The sequence below is a fragment of the Callospermophilus lateralis genome, chromosome 11 (genome assembly GCF_048772815.1).
Source record: "Callospermophilus lateralis isolate mCalLat2 chromosome 11, mCalLat2.hap1, whole genome shotgun sequence".
NCBI classification, from domain to species: domain Eukaryota; kingdom Metazoa; phylum Chordata; class Mammalia; order Rodentia; family Sciuridae; genus Callospermophilus; species Callospermophilus lateralis.
This window is the reverse complement of record NC_135315.1, coordinates 12625698-12639187: the sequence shown is the minus strand read 5'-3', so window position 1 is coordinate 12639187 and position 13490 is coordinate 12625698. Positions and strand designations below refer to the sequence as shown.

General features: G+C 39.6%; 1 protein-coding gene across 1 annotated transcript; it reads left to right on the top strand.

Annotated features, from left to right (window-relative positions):
- Positions 1-398: 398 nt before the first annotated feature.
- Apoh (apolipoprotein H) lies at positions 399-11973 on the top strand. The gene is made up of 8 exons (XM_076871159.2): positions 399-462; positions 827-1003; positions 2445-2541; positions 3122-3198; positions 6391-6579; positions 8057-8236; positions 9934-10131; positions 11918-11973. The coding sequence occupies exons 1-8, from the start codon at positions 399-401 to the stop codon at positions 11971-11973; spliced, it is 1038 nt and encodes a 345-aa protein (XP_076727274.2).
- Positions 11974-13490: the final 1517 nt, after the last annotated feature.

Sequence of the window (13490 nt, the reverse complement as noted above, 5' to 3'; positions counted from 1 at the left end):
GATTGAGTTAAATTTATATTACAAGGATATTGGTGAGACAGGAGACTTTGGTGATCCATACAGGAAACAAAAGATGGAGAATGAGAGGTTCAGGCAATCTGGAAATTATCAGGATTCTGCTAGAGGCGATAATGAACTACTATGTGCTCTTAAGAAAAATGTCACGTACCAAAGACGAAACCATCTACCAAAGATTTCACAATAGACTCACCCATGTGGAGTAAATGATTAAAGAATGGAGATCTCAAGTTCCTTTCAAAACATGACATTTTATCTCCTATTTACAGAGATAAAAGTACACCCCCAAAGTGGTTTAATATTTAAGCATGTTCATATTTGTGTCTCTCTTTTTTAGCAGAGGGATCCCACTTTGGTGGTGCCAGGGTGAATCATCTACAATGTTTTCTCCAGTGCTTATCCTGCTCTCGAGTTTTCTCTGCCATGCTATTGTTGCAGGACGGAGTAAGTATTCTTGCTTTGAGACAATAACTAATATATCCAACATCCTAATATATGTCAGGGATCAATAATAGTTTTTAATTTAGAGTAGATGTTGGAGAGACTGAATTGGCATTTACTCTTTGATATTGATATACTTAAAGCTCCTTCATAAGACACTCAGCCACTTGAGCCTCAGGGTACGGACCTGTAATATGGGGATAATAATAATACCCACTACAAATGACCGTTGAGGAAACTAGATGAGATATTACACATGAAGCATTTGGGGTGGAATTTGGTATACTTATTGTTGGTGCCACAAGTGTGCTTTGAACTTAAATATATGAAGAGACTTCTTAACCATCTTCTTGGTGCTCTATTTCAGCCTGTCCCCAGCCAGATGACTTGCCATTTTCCACAGTTATTCCATTAAAAACATCCTATGAGCCAGGGGAGCAGATAGTATACTCCTGCAAGCCGGGCTATGTGTCCCGGGGAGGGATGAGAAGGTTTACTTGTCCTCTCACGGGGATGTGGCCCATCAACACTCTGAAATGCACACGTAAGTTGGCACCTGCTCTCACATTCTCTTCCTTCATTTGGGTTCTGGACGTTGATGGGGAATGACCTAAGTTGTCATGCCCTGGGTGCAGGGGCCAGTAGGGGCTGGCTGTGGAGGAACAAGAGGGCCCGGAAGGCTCTGTGGGAGAGAGCAAGGACAATGGATGCAATTTAGAGGAGAGGAGGAGGTTATAGCCTGGCCCTAAGGGAGGTTAAGAAAAGAGACCAGGACCCATCAAAGGGTTAAAAGAAGTTAAAAGACAAGTGGAGACAGTGTGAGCTACAAAGTGGTGCCAAAGAGACACTTGGACAAACAAAATTGGAAAATTACCATAACTTTGGTTTATGCCTCAAAATAAAGCAGAATGAAGAATTACTGAAGTGAATATAAATTTCATCTAAATTATGTATATATTTACAATAAAATGTAAATAAATGTAATATATGTTAAATTTATAATATAAATTATATATATCACTATTGTTTTATTGCAGATAGTTACTTTTATTTATCCCTCAGAATGGTTCTATGAAATAATGCTAGCCTTATTTTTATGGTCAAATATTAAGAAATGAAACACACTGGATTCCTGGGAAGTATATGTAGAAGTAAGGCAGTAAAAATAACTAAATGAGCCTATCAGAGCTCTAATTATTATGTTTATATAGACATAAACTTTGCTATAATTACAAATGTTTATTCAAGTGATTTTAATATGCTTTTTTAAATTAAAAAATAAGCTTTTTACATTTTTGGTGCTAGGGATCAAATATAGGGTCTTGTGCATGCTGAGCATATGCTGTACTTCCAAGGCTCTAAACATAATTTTTAATGAAAAATCATTATGCCATTACTGGGCAAAATTTTACTTTAAGTCAGCAATAACTTTGGAATATTAACTATCATTTTTAAAAAATTTTAGTTGAAATGGACATAATACCTTTATTTTATTATTTTATTTTTATTTGGTGCTGAGGATCGAACCCAGTGCCTCACACATGCTAGGCAAGTGCTTTACCACTGAGCCACAACCCCAACCCCTAACAATATCATTTTCAAGTTAATTTCCATGTGTATACCTCATGTTATTGCATAGTGTGTGTATAATTTTGTATTTTTCTATTTTCATCAGCATATCATAAAAATTGACTACATCCCTAGGATCTTCATAATTTATATTTTATTGAATGTATAATAGTTCAACTGTTGATTTACCTTGATTAATTGAAACAATCCTGACAGTGAACATCTAGAATATCCAAATTCTGCAATTAGCAGGACAGTGTAATGAACACTTGGTGCATGTATTATTTCCCTTAGTCTTGCTCTCTTAGAAGAGTTACTAGTAGAGTTACTAATCAAAGGATGAAACAAGTTCATGTATTTTTGCTTTAATGAAAATTCTACAAGCAGAAATTTACCTTTGTCTTCTTAAATCACAGCCAGAGTATGTCCTTTTGCTGGAATCTTAGAAAACGGAGCTGTACGCTATACAACTTTTGAATATCCCAACATGATCAGTTTTGCTTGTAATACCGGGTAAGGACTTTTATGAAACTAAGCAGCTGAGTACAGACTGGTTAATATTTCATTTCTAGACTTTAGATTGAACTTGCTGAATTCAAAACAAGCTTAGTCCCACTTTTAATGTATATTACAGTGGTACTGAGGGTGTAGTAAAGAGTGGAGAGGAAATGAGTAATTTGGGGTTTTGGCTTCTACATCAACAGCTCTGGAAATATCCAACAATTCACCTGCAGCATTTTCTGGGACACTCTATGGGCCCCAAGATTAATTAAGGTCCTCAGGAAAAGCATATACAGTGGATAAGACGGTAGAAGTCCATAGAATGGAGAATGCTGGGGTACAGTGGTGCACACTTCTAGTCTCAGCTTCTCAGGGGGCCGGGGCAGGGGGATCACTTTCACCCAGGAGTTTGAGCCAAATCTGGCCAATATCGTGTGAGACCCTGTCTCTGGGGGCAGGAGAGGCTATAGGGGCTGGGAGTGTAGAGCTCAGAGGCAGAGCACATGCTCAGCATGTACAAGTGCCTGGATTCAATCCCCAGAACATTTGAGATGCCAAGGATAGCTTGACAGATTGAAATTTTTCTTTGCAGGTTTTATCTGAATGGAACCAGTTCTTCTCAATGCACTGAGGAAGGAAAATGGAGTCCAGAACTTCCCGTCTGTGCGCGTGAGTTTATGGGTCTCACTCATGGGTAGGGTGACTAGTGGTTTGTCCCAAAATGTTTTGTTTTTAACACTGAGAGTCCCACATCCCAGAAACTCCTTAGTCCCAGAATCCTACCATTTCTAGCTCAGCGAGATGGTTGGTCACCCTAGGTTCATCCTGAGATGATCGACCCCTCTAGATGATCAACCACACTAGAATGAGAGAAGACATTTTACTCAAGAACACATGTCATATCCTTTACCTGGTGGGGCCAGTAATTGCTGGGTTTGCCAATTCCAAAGCCCCCATGGTGTTTTGGCAAGGGTTTAGATATGCCTGGCATTGGCTTATTGGGGACTGTCAGTTTGACTAGGGGAACTTCCACAAACCGTGAGATTGACATTTCCCCTACCTCCCCATCCCCTGCTCTGGAACCTCATTCATTCATTCATTCATTCATTCATCCCCATCTTTAGTAAGCATGAATTAATGATCCAGGATATGCCAGATCCTGCTCAGCACTGAGGCTGTAAGGCTGAAGAAGACAGTTTTGTCCCCAGAAAATGAGTCTAGTGATGGAGATATGAAAGTAACCCTTCACAGTGACCCATGAAGCCCCACATTTTCAATTCTGCAAATATCCTAAGGAAATTGACAAAGTGTATTAAAATAGGTTGGAAATCATAATCTGAATCTTATGCATCCTTCATTAAGAATGAAAATACAGGGCTGGGGCTATAGTTCAGAGGTAGAGTGCTTACCTAGATTGTGTGAGGCACTGTGTTCGATCCTCAGCACCACATTAAAAAAAAAAAAAACAGAATAAAGGTCTTGTGTCCATCTATAACTAAAAAAAAGTTTTTTTTTAAAAAAGAATGAAAATACAGATTGTCCTATAAATAGGACACTCGGATAAAATAGTATCATTCACACACACACACACACACACACACACACACACACTATGTATATATAATAGGTTCAGGAGTATTGTGCTGTTTTCCTCCTGGTGGGTTTTCATTGCATCATATGCTAAGCAGATGTCTCTGGAAAGTCAACAAGTTTCTGAGACCTTTCTTGTCTTTGTTTATGAATTTGTGAATAATCTGTGCACTTAGAACACATATATCAATTATTTGAGTGAATGAAGGCCAATACTTTTTTTTTTTTCTTTTTACCTCTAACAAAACTGGACTACTTGGAAACCATCCAATTATTTTTCAATTATTTTATCCACATCCCCGCTGCAGTTACAGGTCCCCACACTGCCTTTGGTTGAGGCATCTTGGCTCCACTCTTTATTTTTTTATGGAATTGTGTTCATAATGTCTGATGATTATTTAATTCACAGTCAAACATTCTTCAAAGATACCTAGAATTTAATTTTCCTCAAGCATTCAGCATAATTGTTTTTTCTAGAATATTCTTTAAGGTACAAGAGCACAAGTCACAACTTGTCAACAAATAACCACAAGGGGTAACCCGTAGAGTGTACGGCAGCCGTGCAGTGCCTAGCACATTACTGTGATGAGTACCTTGTCCCAGCGTCCTATTGATAGGACAGCTACTTTGAAACATTAATACTTTGCCATACAGTACATTTCTCAAAATAAATGACAGGTGAGTTCTAGGATGCATTTCTTATATTATGTGTCAGTTATGTACATGATATTTTGCTCAGTTGAACATTTAGTAGAAGTAATTTTCTCAGAAAAGCTTATGCCATTTGCACAATGAATTCAAAACTACTTTAGAATGCTCCAACCATTCTTCTATTAGTTTTCTCAAAAGAATAGGCCCCTAAGAAATATTTTAAAGTTCCCAGAGTGATATATTTGTAGCTCAATTTAAGCTTTTGTAGGTGTTCCACTTCTGGAATGATGAGAAATAAAGGGATGAGTTAAGAGCCCTCCAAGGGCCTTGCAGTCTAGGATTCCTGGCAGATTCCTCCAGAGTCCTGGCGGGGCGGGCGGGGGGTGGGGGTGGTGGGGAGCTCGTTCAGGTTATGTCAGTCAGACTCAGCATGGGCCTTTTTTCTGCAAGGCTGTTCTCATGTTTCCTAACTTGGTGATTTTATGTAAGTCTAATCTTTGACCAGGAGGCCCAGGTATCAGAATAGGTAACAGCAAAAGTTGTTTAACTTTTCAGTGAGATCGATCCTAGCAAAAAAAAAAAAAAAAAAAAAGCAAATAGAAAAGTAAAGCAATTCCAAATAAATTCTAATTTTAGAAAAACCAAACTACAAAAACAAGCTCTTTAAGGATAAATTAAGTAGAGGTTTTACTCAGCAGTAGGAATCACCTAGGTTCCTATAAATAGTTTTTTACCTTTTCAAGTAGCTTTATACCAATGATGTAAATTCACCTTGTCTTTTTAGTTTCAAACAGGCTACTTCATCTTCAATCTAATCTGAATGAGTGATTCTCGCACTTTAATGTACATATGAATCACCTGCGCATATTATTAAAGTGTAGACTCTGATTCAAGCATCCAAGGTGGAGGCTGGGCTTCCACATTTCTAATAAGCTCCCAGGATTTAATTCGCATGCAACTTGAATACAGTGCCCAAACTGCTAGTCCATGGACCACTCTTTGAAGATATTTCAAGTCAAATCACAATTGGGTCACTCTGTTCTGGATTGGGGTAACTGTCTCTGAACTTGTTGAAATTCCTTATTGGTCAGGGCATGGTGATAAGCCACGGCCGTGTCTCTGTGTCCTGGAGGCTGCACGTATAAGCCCCATGTATACAAAGTCCAAAAGCAGGAGACATTTAATAGAACAAACAAACTGAGCTAGCAATGGAACTCAGACATCACAACTTTGTTCCAAATTCTGTCTTCAGTCATTATTTTAGGATGGTGTTCTAGCCATGTTCTCCATAAATTCTACCTTCCAGAAACATCTTCCAAGGTAGCATTTAGATCAAAGATTTTATGGAAACCTAATCATTGTGCTGTAAAGGACAAATTAAAAGCAGCAAAACTTAAATTTATTTCAGTTTTTAGTTTTTTAACTGGTTTGGACATCCAATTTGGGAATCACATTTTCTTATTTGGCATTTATAATTGATTCTTATTTCCCTGTTATTTGATCAAGTTTCACATTTTCTCAAGTTCATTTTTGGATTTTCCTTTTTTTTTTCCTCCCTGAAAAGAGTACATTTACAAGACTCAACTATTTTCATAGAAATGATGTTATTTCTTTTCCCAGCCATAACCTGTCCTCCACCACCAGTACCTAAATTTGCAACACTGCATGTTCATAAGCCATCAGTTGGGAACAACTCCCTCTTCCGGGACACAGCAGTCTTTGACTGTTTGCCGAACTATGCTATGTTTGGAAATAAGACAATTACCTGCACAGCTCATGGAAACTGGACTGAATTACCAGAATGCAGGGGTAAGTGAATGATATGACAAAATAATTATGGTAGTGTGGATTCCCAGTTTTGAAAAGTATTAAAAAATTCCAACTATCATGGAGTATTTCAAAGTACCCATTCCACAAATGTTTACTGAGCATCTACCATGTGTCAGGCTATGTGCCAGGCATGGGGGATAATACCAGATAATACCTGAAATGAAATAAATATCATGCAGCTAACTGCCTGGAGCAACCTGGGAAATCTTCCCAGAGGTAGTGACCCTTGAACGGGCCCTGGAGAAGAGGAGCATGAGGAAAAGGTGTACCACACAGGGCACAACCCTTGCAAAGTCAGAGAGCCATGCAAGGACAAGGGGTGTCCATAGACAGTTGAGCATTTCCACGAGGCTGGTGGAGAGAAGTCTGCATTAGGAGACAAAGATCAAAATTGAGCTGCACTCCAATTATGACACCTTTGCAATCTTGACCTAAACTTAAAAAAAAAAATCACAGAGATGTTTGATTTTCTCTAAAAAAAGTATGAAAATTCTTCCTCCTTTCGCTTCATCTGTCATCACTATCTTTGGATTTGCCATCTGCATAACAAATGACAGATGATAGAGTTTATCAAGCATGCAGGGAGTTAGGCTAAGGACTGTTAATGTCTCCAGTGGTAGACATTAGGGGCAACTATTGAATAATTCAAAACATAAATGGATCTTAATGTGGGTGAACTACCCGTAACAACAAAAGCTAGCACCTTTTGGGGGGCACTTCACTGTGAGCCATGCACTTGTTTCCTGTCACATAAATGTCATCTCACTAATTTTCCCAAATCCTGAGCAGTAGGTTCTTTTCTCCTTTTTTTCCAACCCTTCACCTAGATGCATCAAGTATTAACAAGTGTGACACGTCACCTCATTAAACTACCTCCCCAGGCTGCTTCTGGCTGCAGCCTTGCTCTCCTGAGCTGTAGTCACTAGGGATACGAGTTGGGGCTTCACTGGGGAGGATCTTGAGGAAGCTGGGAAAGAAGCACTGTTTTTCTTGGACATATTTCATGCTGCCTTCTTGCAGAGTCTGAAGACAATAATATGCTTAACATTTCAGAATTAAACAATGATGTGCAAAGTGTGCAATGGGGTCTTTGTGTTTTAATTTCATGGTTTGTTGAGTATTGAGTATAAGAAAGATTTTTTTTTTTTTTCGAAGCCACTATCTTAGAATGTGTGGAATTTTGCAATGACACCTTAATGATTATATGTGAAAGCCCAAAACACCCACTAGAATGTCATTAATTACATTCCAAGTGGTGTTTATTTTTTAAATACTCAAGAGTCCCGTAAGTATAAGCGAATGGAGACCGAATTCAGCATAACAAACCTAGAAATTGCATTCCAGTTTCGGGAACACCCAGTAATTCAGTGGTGTAATGGAGACAAGAATGTAACCATTCTCAAACTACTGGGCAACCTATTTATTACTAATATGTCTTACTGAATAAACTTTATAGAAGTAAAATGCCCATTCCCAACAAGACCAGACAATGGATTTGTAAATTATCCTGCAAAACAAGTACTGTCTTACAAGGATAAAGCCACGTATGGATGCCACGATACATATAACCTGGATGGCCCGGAAGAAGTCGAATGCACCAAAATGGGAAACTGGTCTGCACAGCCAAGCTGTAAAGGTATGAAAATATGGGCAAGGTCCTCAAGGTTTCTGAATTTATCCAGTGGACCGCCTTTGCTTGCCGTTTTCTTTTTTAAAATTATTTATTTATTTATTTATTTTGCTATTTTCTTGTTCTATTCATTTTCCACTTGTTTCTCAGACTCGCTTCACAGCTATTGGCATGTGGAAGACTTTAGGCCTCTCATGTACATGGGGAAGCTTCATGTTAAGGAAGCTTGCTTGAGATTAAACTGTGGGGAATAAACAATTCCTTTGTAAGTATAGATAATATGGTAGAAGATCGTGTGGGCTTCTTATATTTGCTTTTAAATCCTTGCCTGTAAACATCTTTTTTTTTTCCTTTCTCTATCCGCACAAGACTCTTTGTGTTGCAAAAAAATCAATCACGCATTCAAACTAGTTCAAAGAAACAGGGGCTTGTGATAAAAAGGATGTGTGGAGAGGAGAAAATGAAATACAACTGGTTCTTCTGAGGATTGAAACTGAAAGTCAGGAACTATGACTACTCTTTTCACCTCCCAGTGGCCTCTCCCATCTCTGTGCCTCTCTGCTTACTTACACTTGGCCTGATTATACACCAGGGTCTCTCTGCTAAAGGATATGTCACCAGTCGGCATATTTTCTCTGAGATGCTGGGTCATTTAGAGTTAGGTGTCTATCCAGTCTTGATCCAGTCAGTGTCACATTTATGCAAAGAATAGCAACCTAGCATTGTATCTCTGCTTGGGTTGCTGTGGGCTGAACAGTTTACACAGGAATAGAAAATTAGGCTCAGCAGGTAAAATGATGAATGACTAGTGTCTTTGGTTGGAATTCCCTGGAAATAGACAGGGATTAAAGCGCAATTGATTTCTTAAGCTAGTGTCTCAGAAGAAAGCTAGTGAGACAGGAGGGATAAGGCAGGGCACTGGTTCTTGACTTTCACTGTGCAGCAGAATCTCCTAGAGGGCTTATTTAAACTCAGATTTCTGGGCTCTACCCCCAGTTTCTGATTCAGTAGATCTGGGATGGGACCTGGTTTATGCATTTCAAGCAAGTTCCCAGATGACACCGATGCTGCTGATCCTGAGATTATGTTTTAAACAGGGTGTGGTCTCTTCTAGAGTTTGGTTCATTTTCATCATACCAGGAACTCTGGGGCACAAATGAGTTTATGAGGATCTGCATTTTGTATCCCCTTGTTCATTAGTCATTGGCTGTGGGCTGTCCTCTTCCCTGACTCTGAGGGTGGTAGTAGGGGTAGTTTGCATAACCATCTTAATGAAGTGCTTCCCATATGGCTGAAGGCATTTTTTTTTTTTTAAGAGAAAGGATCATTTGTGAGCTATTGTGGACCACAGTGGCTAGCTGATAGGATACACCAAGTTAATAAATGGGACCTGAGTGGGGCAGTGTAGGCTTACATGAAGTTGTTTTTTTTTTTTTTTAAACTGAAGACTAGAAGCTGAAACTTCTGCTCTGACCTTAGTAGCTACATAGGGAAAGGCACGTGGAAGGCCATGATTGGTGATTCTATTGATAGAGGTTGGCTGTTAGCAATCATATTGACATTGTCCACTATGTTCGTTTCTTGGAATCCCCTTGCCTTGACCCATTTCTTTCAGGTATACTTGTCTATTAATTCAAACATACATTGTCTTTAAGAAAGATTCACTGAATTCTTAAGTCTTAACTACACACTTTCTCTTTCAGCATCTTGTAAATTATCTGTTAAAAAAGCCACTGTGCTATACCAAGGAGAGAGAGTGAAGCTCCAGGAAAAATTCAAGGATGGAATGAAACATGGTGAAAAAGTTTCTTTCTTCTGCAAAAATAAGGAAAAGAAGTGTAGCTATACAGAGGAGGCTCAGTGCATAGACGGCACCATTGAAATCCCCAAATGTTTCAAGGGTAAGTCTACACCGCTGAGTTCAGCTAGGATTTCCCTTGCCATAATTAGCACTTGTGTTATATAATGACTGTAAGACACCTTATCAACATTTTTTTTTTTTTTTTTTGTACTGGGTATTGAATTTGAGGGCACTTAACCACTGAGCCATGTCCCCAGCCTTTTTTATGTTTTATTTTGAGACAGGGTCTTGTAAATTGCTTAGATCCTTACTTAATTGCTGAGGCTGGCTTTGAACTTGTGATCCTCCTGCCTCAGTCTCCAGAATTACTGGGATTAAAGGTGTGCTTCACCTCATCCGTTGGCCACAAGACTGGTGACAGGAAAAAACAATCAGATAAAGCCAGAAGCGGTTTATTGTCTCCACTTGCATAAAAAAAAATAATAAATTCCAATTCTTTTCCTTAAATTCAGCATCATGGTTTACACAATGAATGTCAAGGTAAACTATGATATTTGACATAATTTTAAGTTAGGATTGAACAATAATGTTGAATCAAATATTGAATAATTCTTTGTCCCAAATGAAAAAGAACTCATGGCTATAGTAATTGGTCTATAGAGCTATAATTTTTTTTCCTTCCTTCATCATGCCTAGTTTGAAAACTATCCTTTAGAGCAAAATATTCATTAGAGCAAAATATTTTTAGGGAAGATGATATTAAGTTTGTGTGAGATAAAGAAGTTATAATAACTAGCATTTTGAGAACTAAATGCTAACCTTTTAGGTTTCAGGTTTAGGGTGTAAGTATCTTTGTCACCAGGAAGGGAGACCCAGCTAAAGGCTTGAAGCTGTTGCTAGTTCTAAGTTTAGAAATGTTCCAGGAAAGTGGGCGGCCCTCTATTGGCAGCTGGGAGAGGACAGGTGAGAGCAGAAGGAGTGAAGAAGAGTGGGATCTGAGCAGTGGCAACCAGAGGGAGAGAAGGAAATTATGCACACCTCATAAGGTAGGCTTGATTATTAGAAATGTCATGCACGACATGGAGTAAGTCCTCCATCAAAGACAGTATATCTACATTATAACTACAAACAGTTAGAACTGCATGGAATAAAATGTTATTTTGCAAAAGATGGCAGAGGCCCTGGTGAGATGTTAAGCACTAAAACTGAGAAAGTATAATAAGCCTAGCATAGATCAATAGAAAAATATTAGTAAAGGGGCTGGGTGCCGTGGTGCAGGCCTATAATCCCAGTGACTTGGGAGGCTGAGGCAGGAGGATCACAAGTTCAAAGCCAGTAATGAGACCCTAAGCAACTTAGCGAGACCCTGTCTGAAAATACAAAATAAAAAGGACAGAGGGGTGTGGCTCAGTATAAAAGTATCCCTGGGTCCAATCCCTGGTACCAAAAAAACCCCCCCAAAAACCAATCAACCAACCAAACAAACAAAAACACCCCCAAAACAAAAACAACAACATCAAAAACCCCACAAACCAGAGCCTTGTTGATATATTTTTTCAGGCTGTTCTTCTGCATGTTCTTCAGACAGATGCAGCAATGTTATGCATTGAAGAATAAATAAAGGGATGATACAGTATTTTTTTTCTCTTTTAATCACGGCTGTCAGAGTTATCTAAAACCCTTTATTTTCTCTCTTGGAAATGCGTGCCTAATCATTGCCTGAATGTTTTCTCTCCAATGTTTAAACCCCACACTAAATGGTATCATTCATACAATCATATTTATTCTGCACATTTGTAACATGTATTTTAGATTTGGCTTAGCTGCTTAACAAATTCAAGAAACGATCATTTTTCTTAGAATGTTTATCTTTTTCTCCCCAACAGAACACAGCTCTTTGGCTTTCTGGAAAACAGACGCATCAGATGTGAAGCCTTGCTGAAGCTGCCTTCAGTGGAGATCAAGGGCTGTGCTTTGCAAGGAACCAGTGGAGGTGGAGAAATAAAGCCCCTGAACCTACCACCTCAGCCATTGCCGCTTTACTTCTCCTTGTGTCTTACATTGAGTCGTGTGATCTGGTCAAGAAACCCAGAGGCTTGGAACATACCATTTCATGGCTGTGCAGTGGAAAGTGTAAACCATTATCTGGGTGACCCAGCTCCCATCTGTCTAATCCTGCTCTCAGACACTTTCACCTAAAACACATGCAATGCACTTTATTTTTAAATTTAAATAGCCTGGTTTATAGACACCCCCCTCCCCATCTGTATTACCTGTCTTCTGTTCGGAGAAACCTCCAGATGTCTGCTTTTATGACACAGCTCCCAGTTAATTCTTGTGCTTCCTCAAGTTAGTGAAGTATCACCATAGAAGAATAATCGTGGACTTTCAGGTCCAAAGAACTTGATTGGAATCCTTAATGTTGGGTATACATAATGCAAAAAAAAGGAAACAAAAAATATTTTCTTTCCCCACTAAGATTCCAAGGTTCATCACAGACATCACTTCTTGGCACATGTTCAACTCCCTCGCCCTTCTCTTTTTTCTACAGTATGCCCTGCCCAAACCCACCCAGGGCTCTATCTGCCTTCCCTGTGTCTGCACCTGAGCAGATGAATGTTGCTGAAATAAAAGGAAAAACTCACAGTCCTGCCGACAGGCCCTACCTTAGATTCACCAACGCAAACCTCACACAAGCCCTCAGCTCTGCCCAGCACTCCCACCACACTTCCCTGATTCACTCACTGCCCTCACCCTCCAAAGTGGCTGTTTCTCTTCCCAGCCCTCCCAGAGCCTCCTTCCTGCACCTTGCTGTGTCTCCTCACTCACTTGGTGGGGGATTAACTGGGCGGGCCCAGATAGGACTGTGAGGCAGTGAAAATATGAAATGAGGAGTTCCTTTGGCATCTGGTAGTCGGTCATTGGCTTTTTACAACACATCCCAGCTCAATTTCCAAGAGCCTCTCAATAAGCAGGGTCACCATCAGGCTTTTCTCTTCCTTCACAATGATGGTTCTTCACTCGGATCAACCAAGGCATTAATCCAGAATTTTTGAAGTCCTGTAGCCTCGTTTACAGCTCATGAAGGGGCACACTGGATGGGAGGTTGTTTACTTAGAGATTTATTATTTATGACCTATCTCCAGGGCAGAACCAATATGGCCTGGGATGAGTTGGAATGGATGGCAGTTGGACTGGGGCTTGGTGATGGAGGGTCAGAGCTGGAAGCCCCCTGATGTTCCAGTATTATCCTTCATTTGCTAGACCATGAGAAAGTGAGGGAAGGGTCCCATGAGAGGAGGGGGTGGTCTGGCGGTTGGCACTCACAGCACATGGGCAACAGCTATTTACCAACTGGTAAATAGAGGCTTTTCAATATTTTAATAGCCTGTATGGTCTTATTTGTATGCCCTATCATGCCTGCTTTAATTTAGAGAAGTTTCATGTTATGGTTTGGAT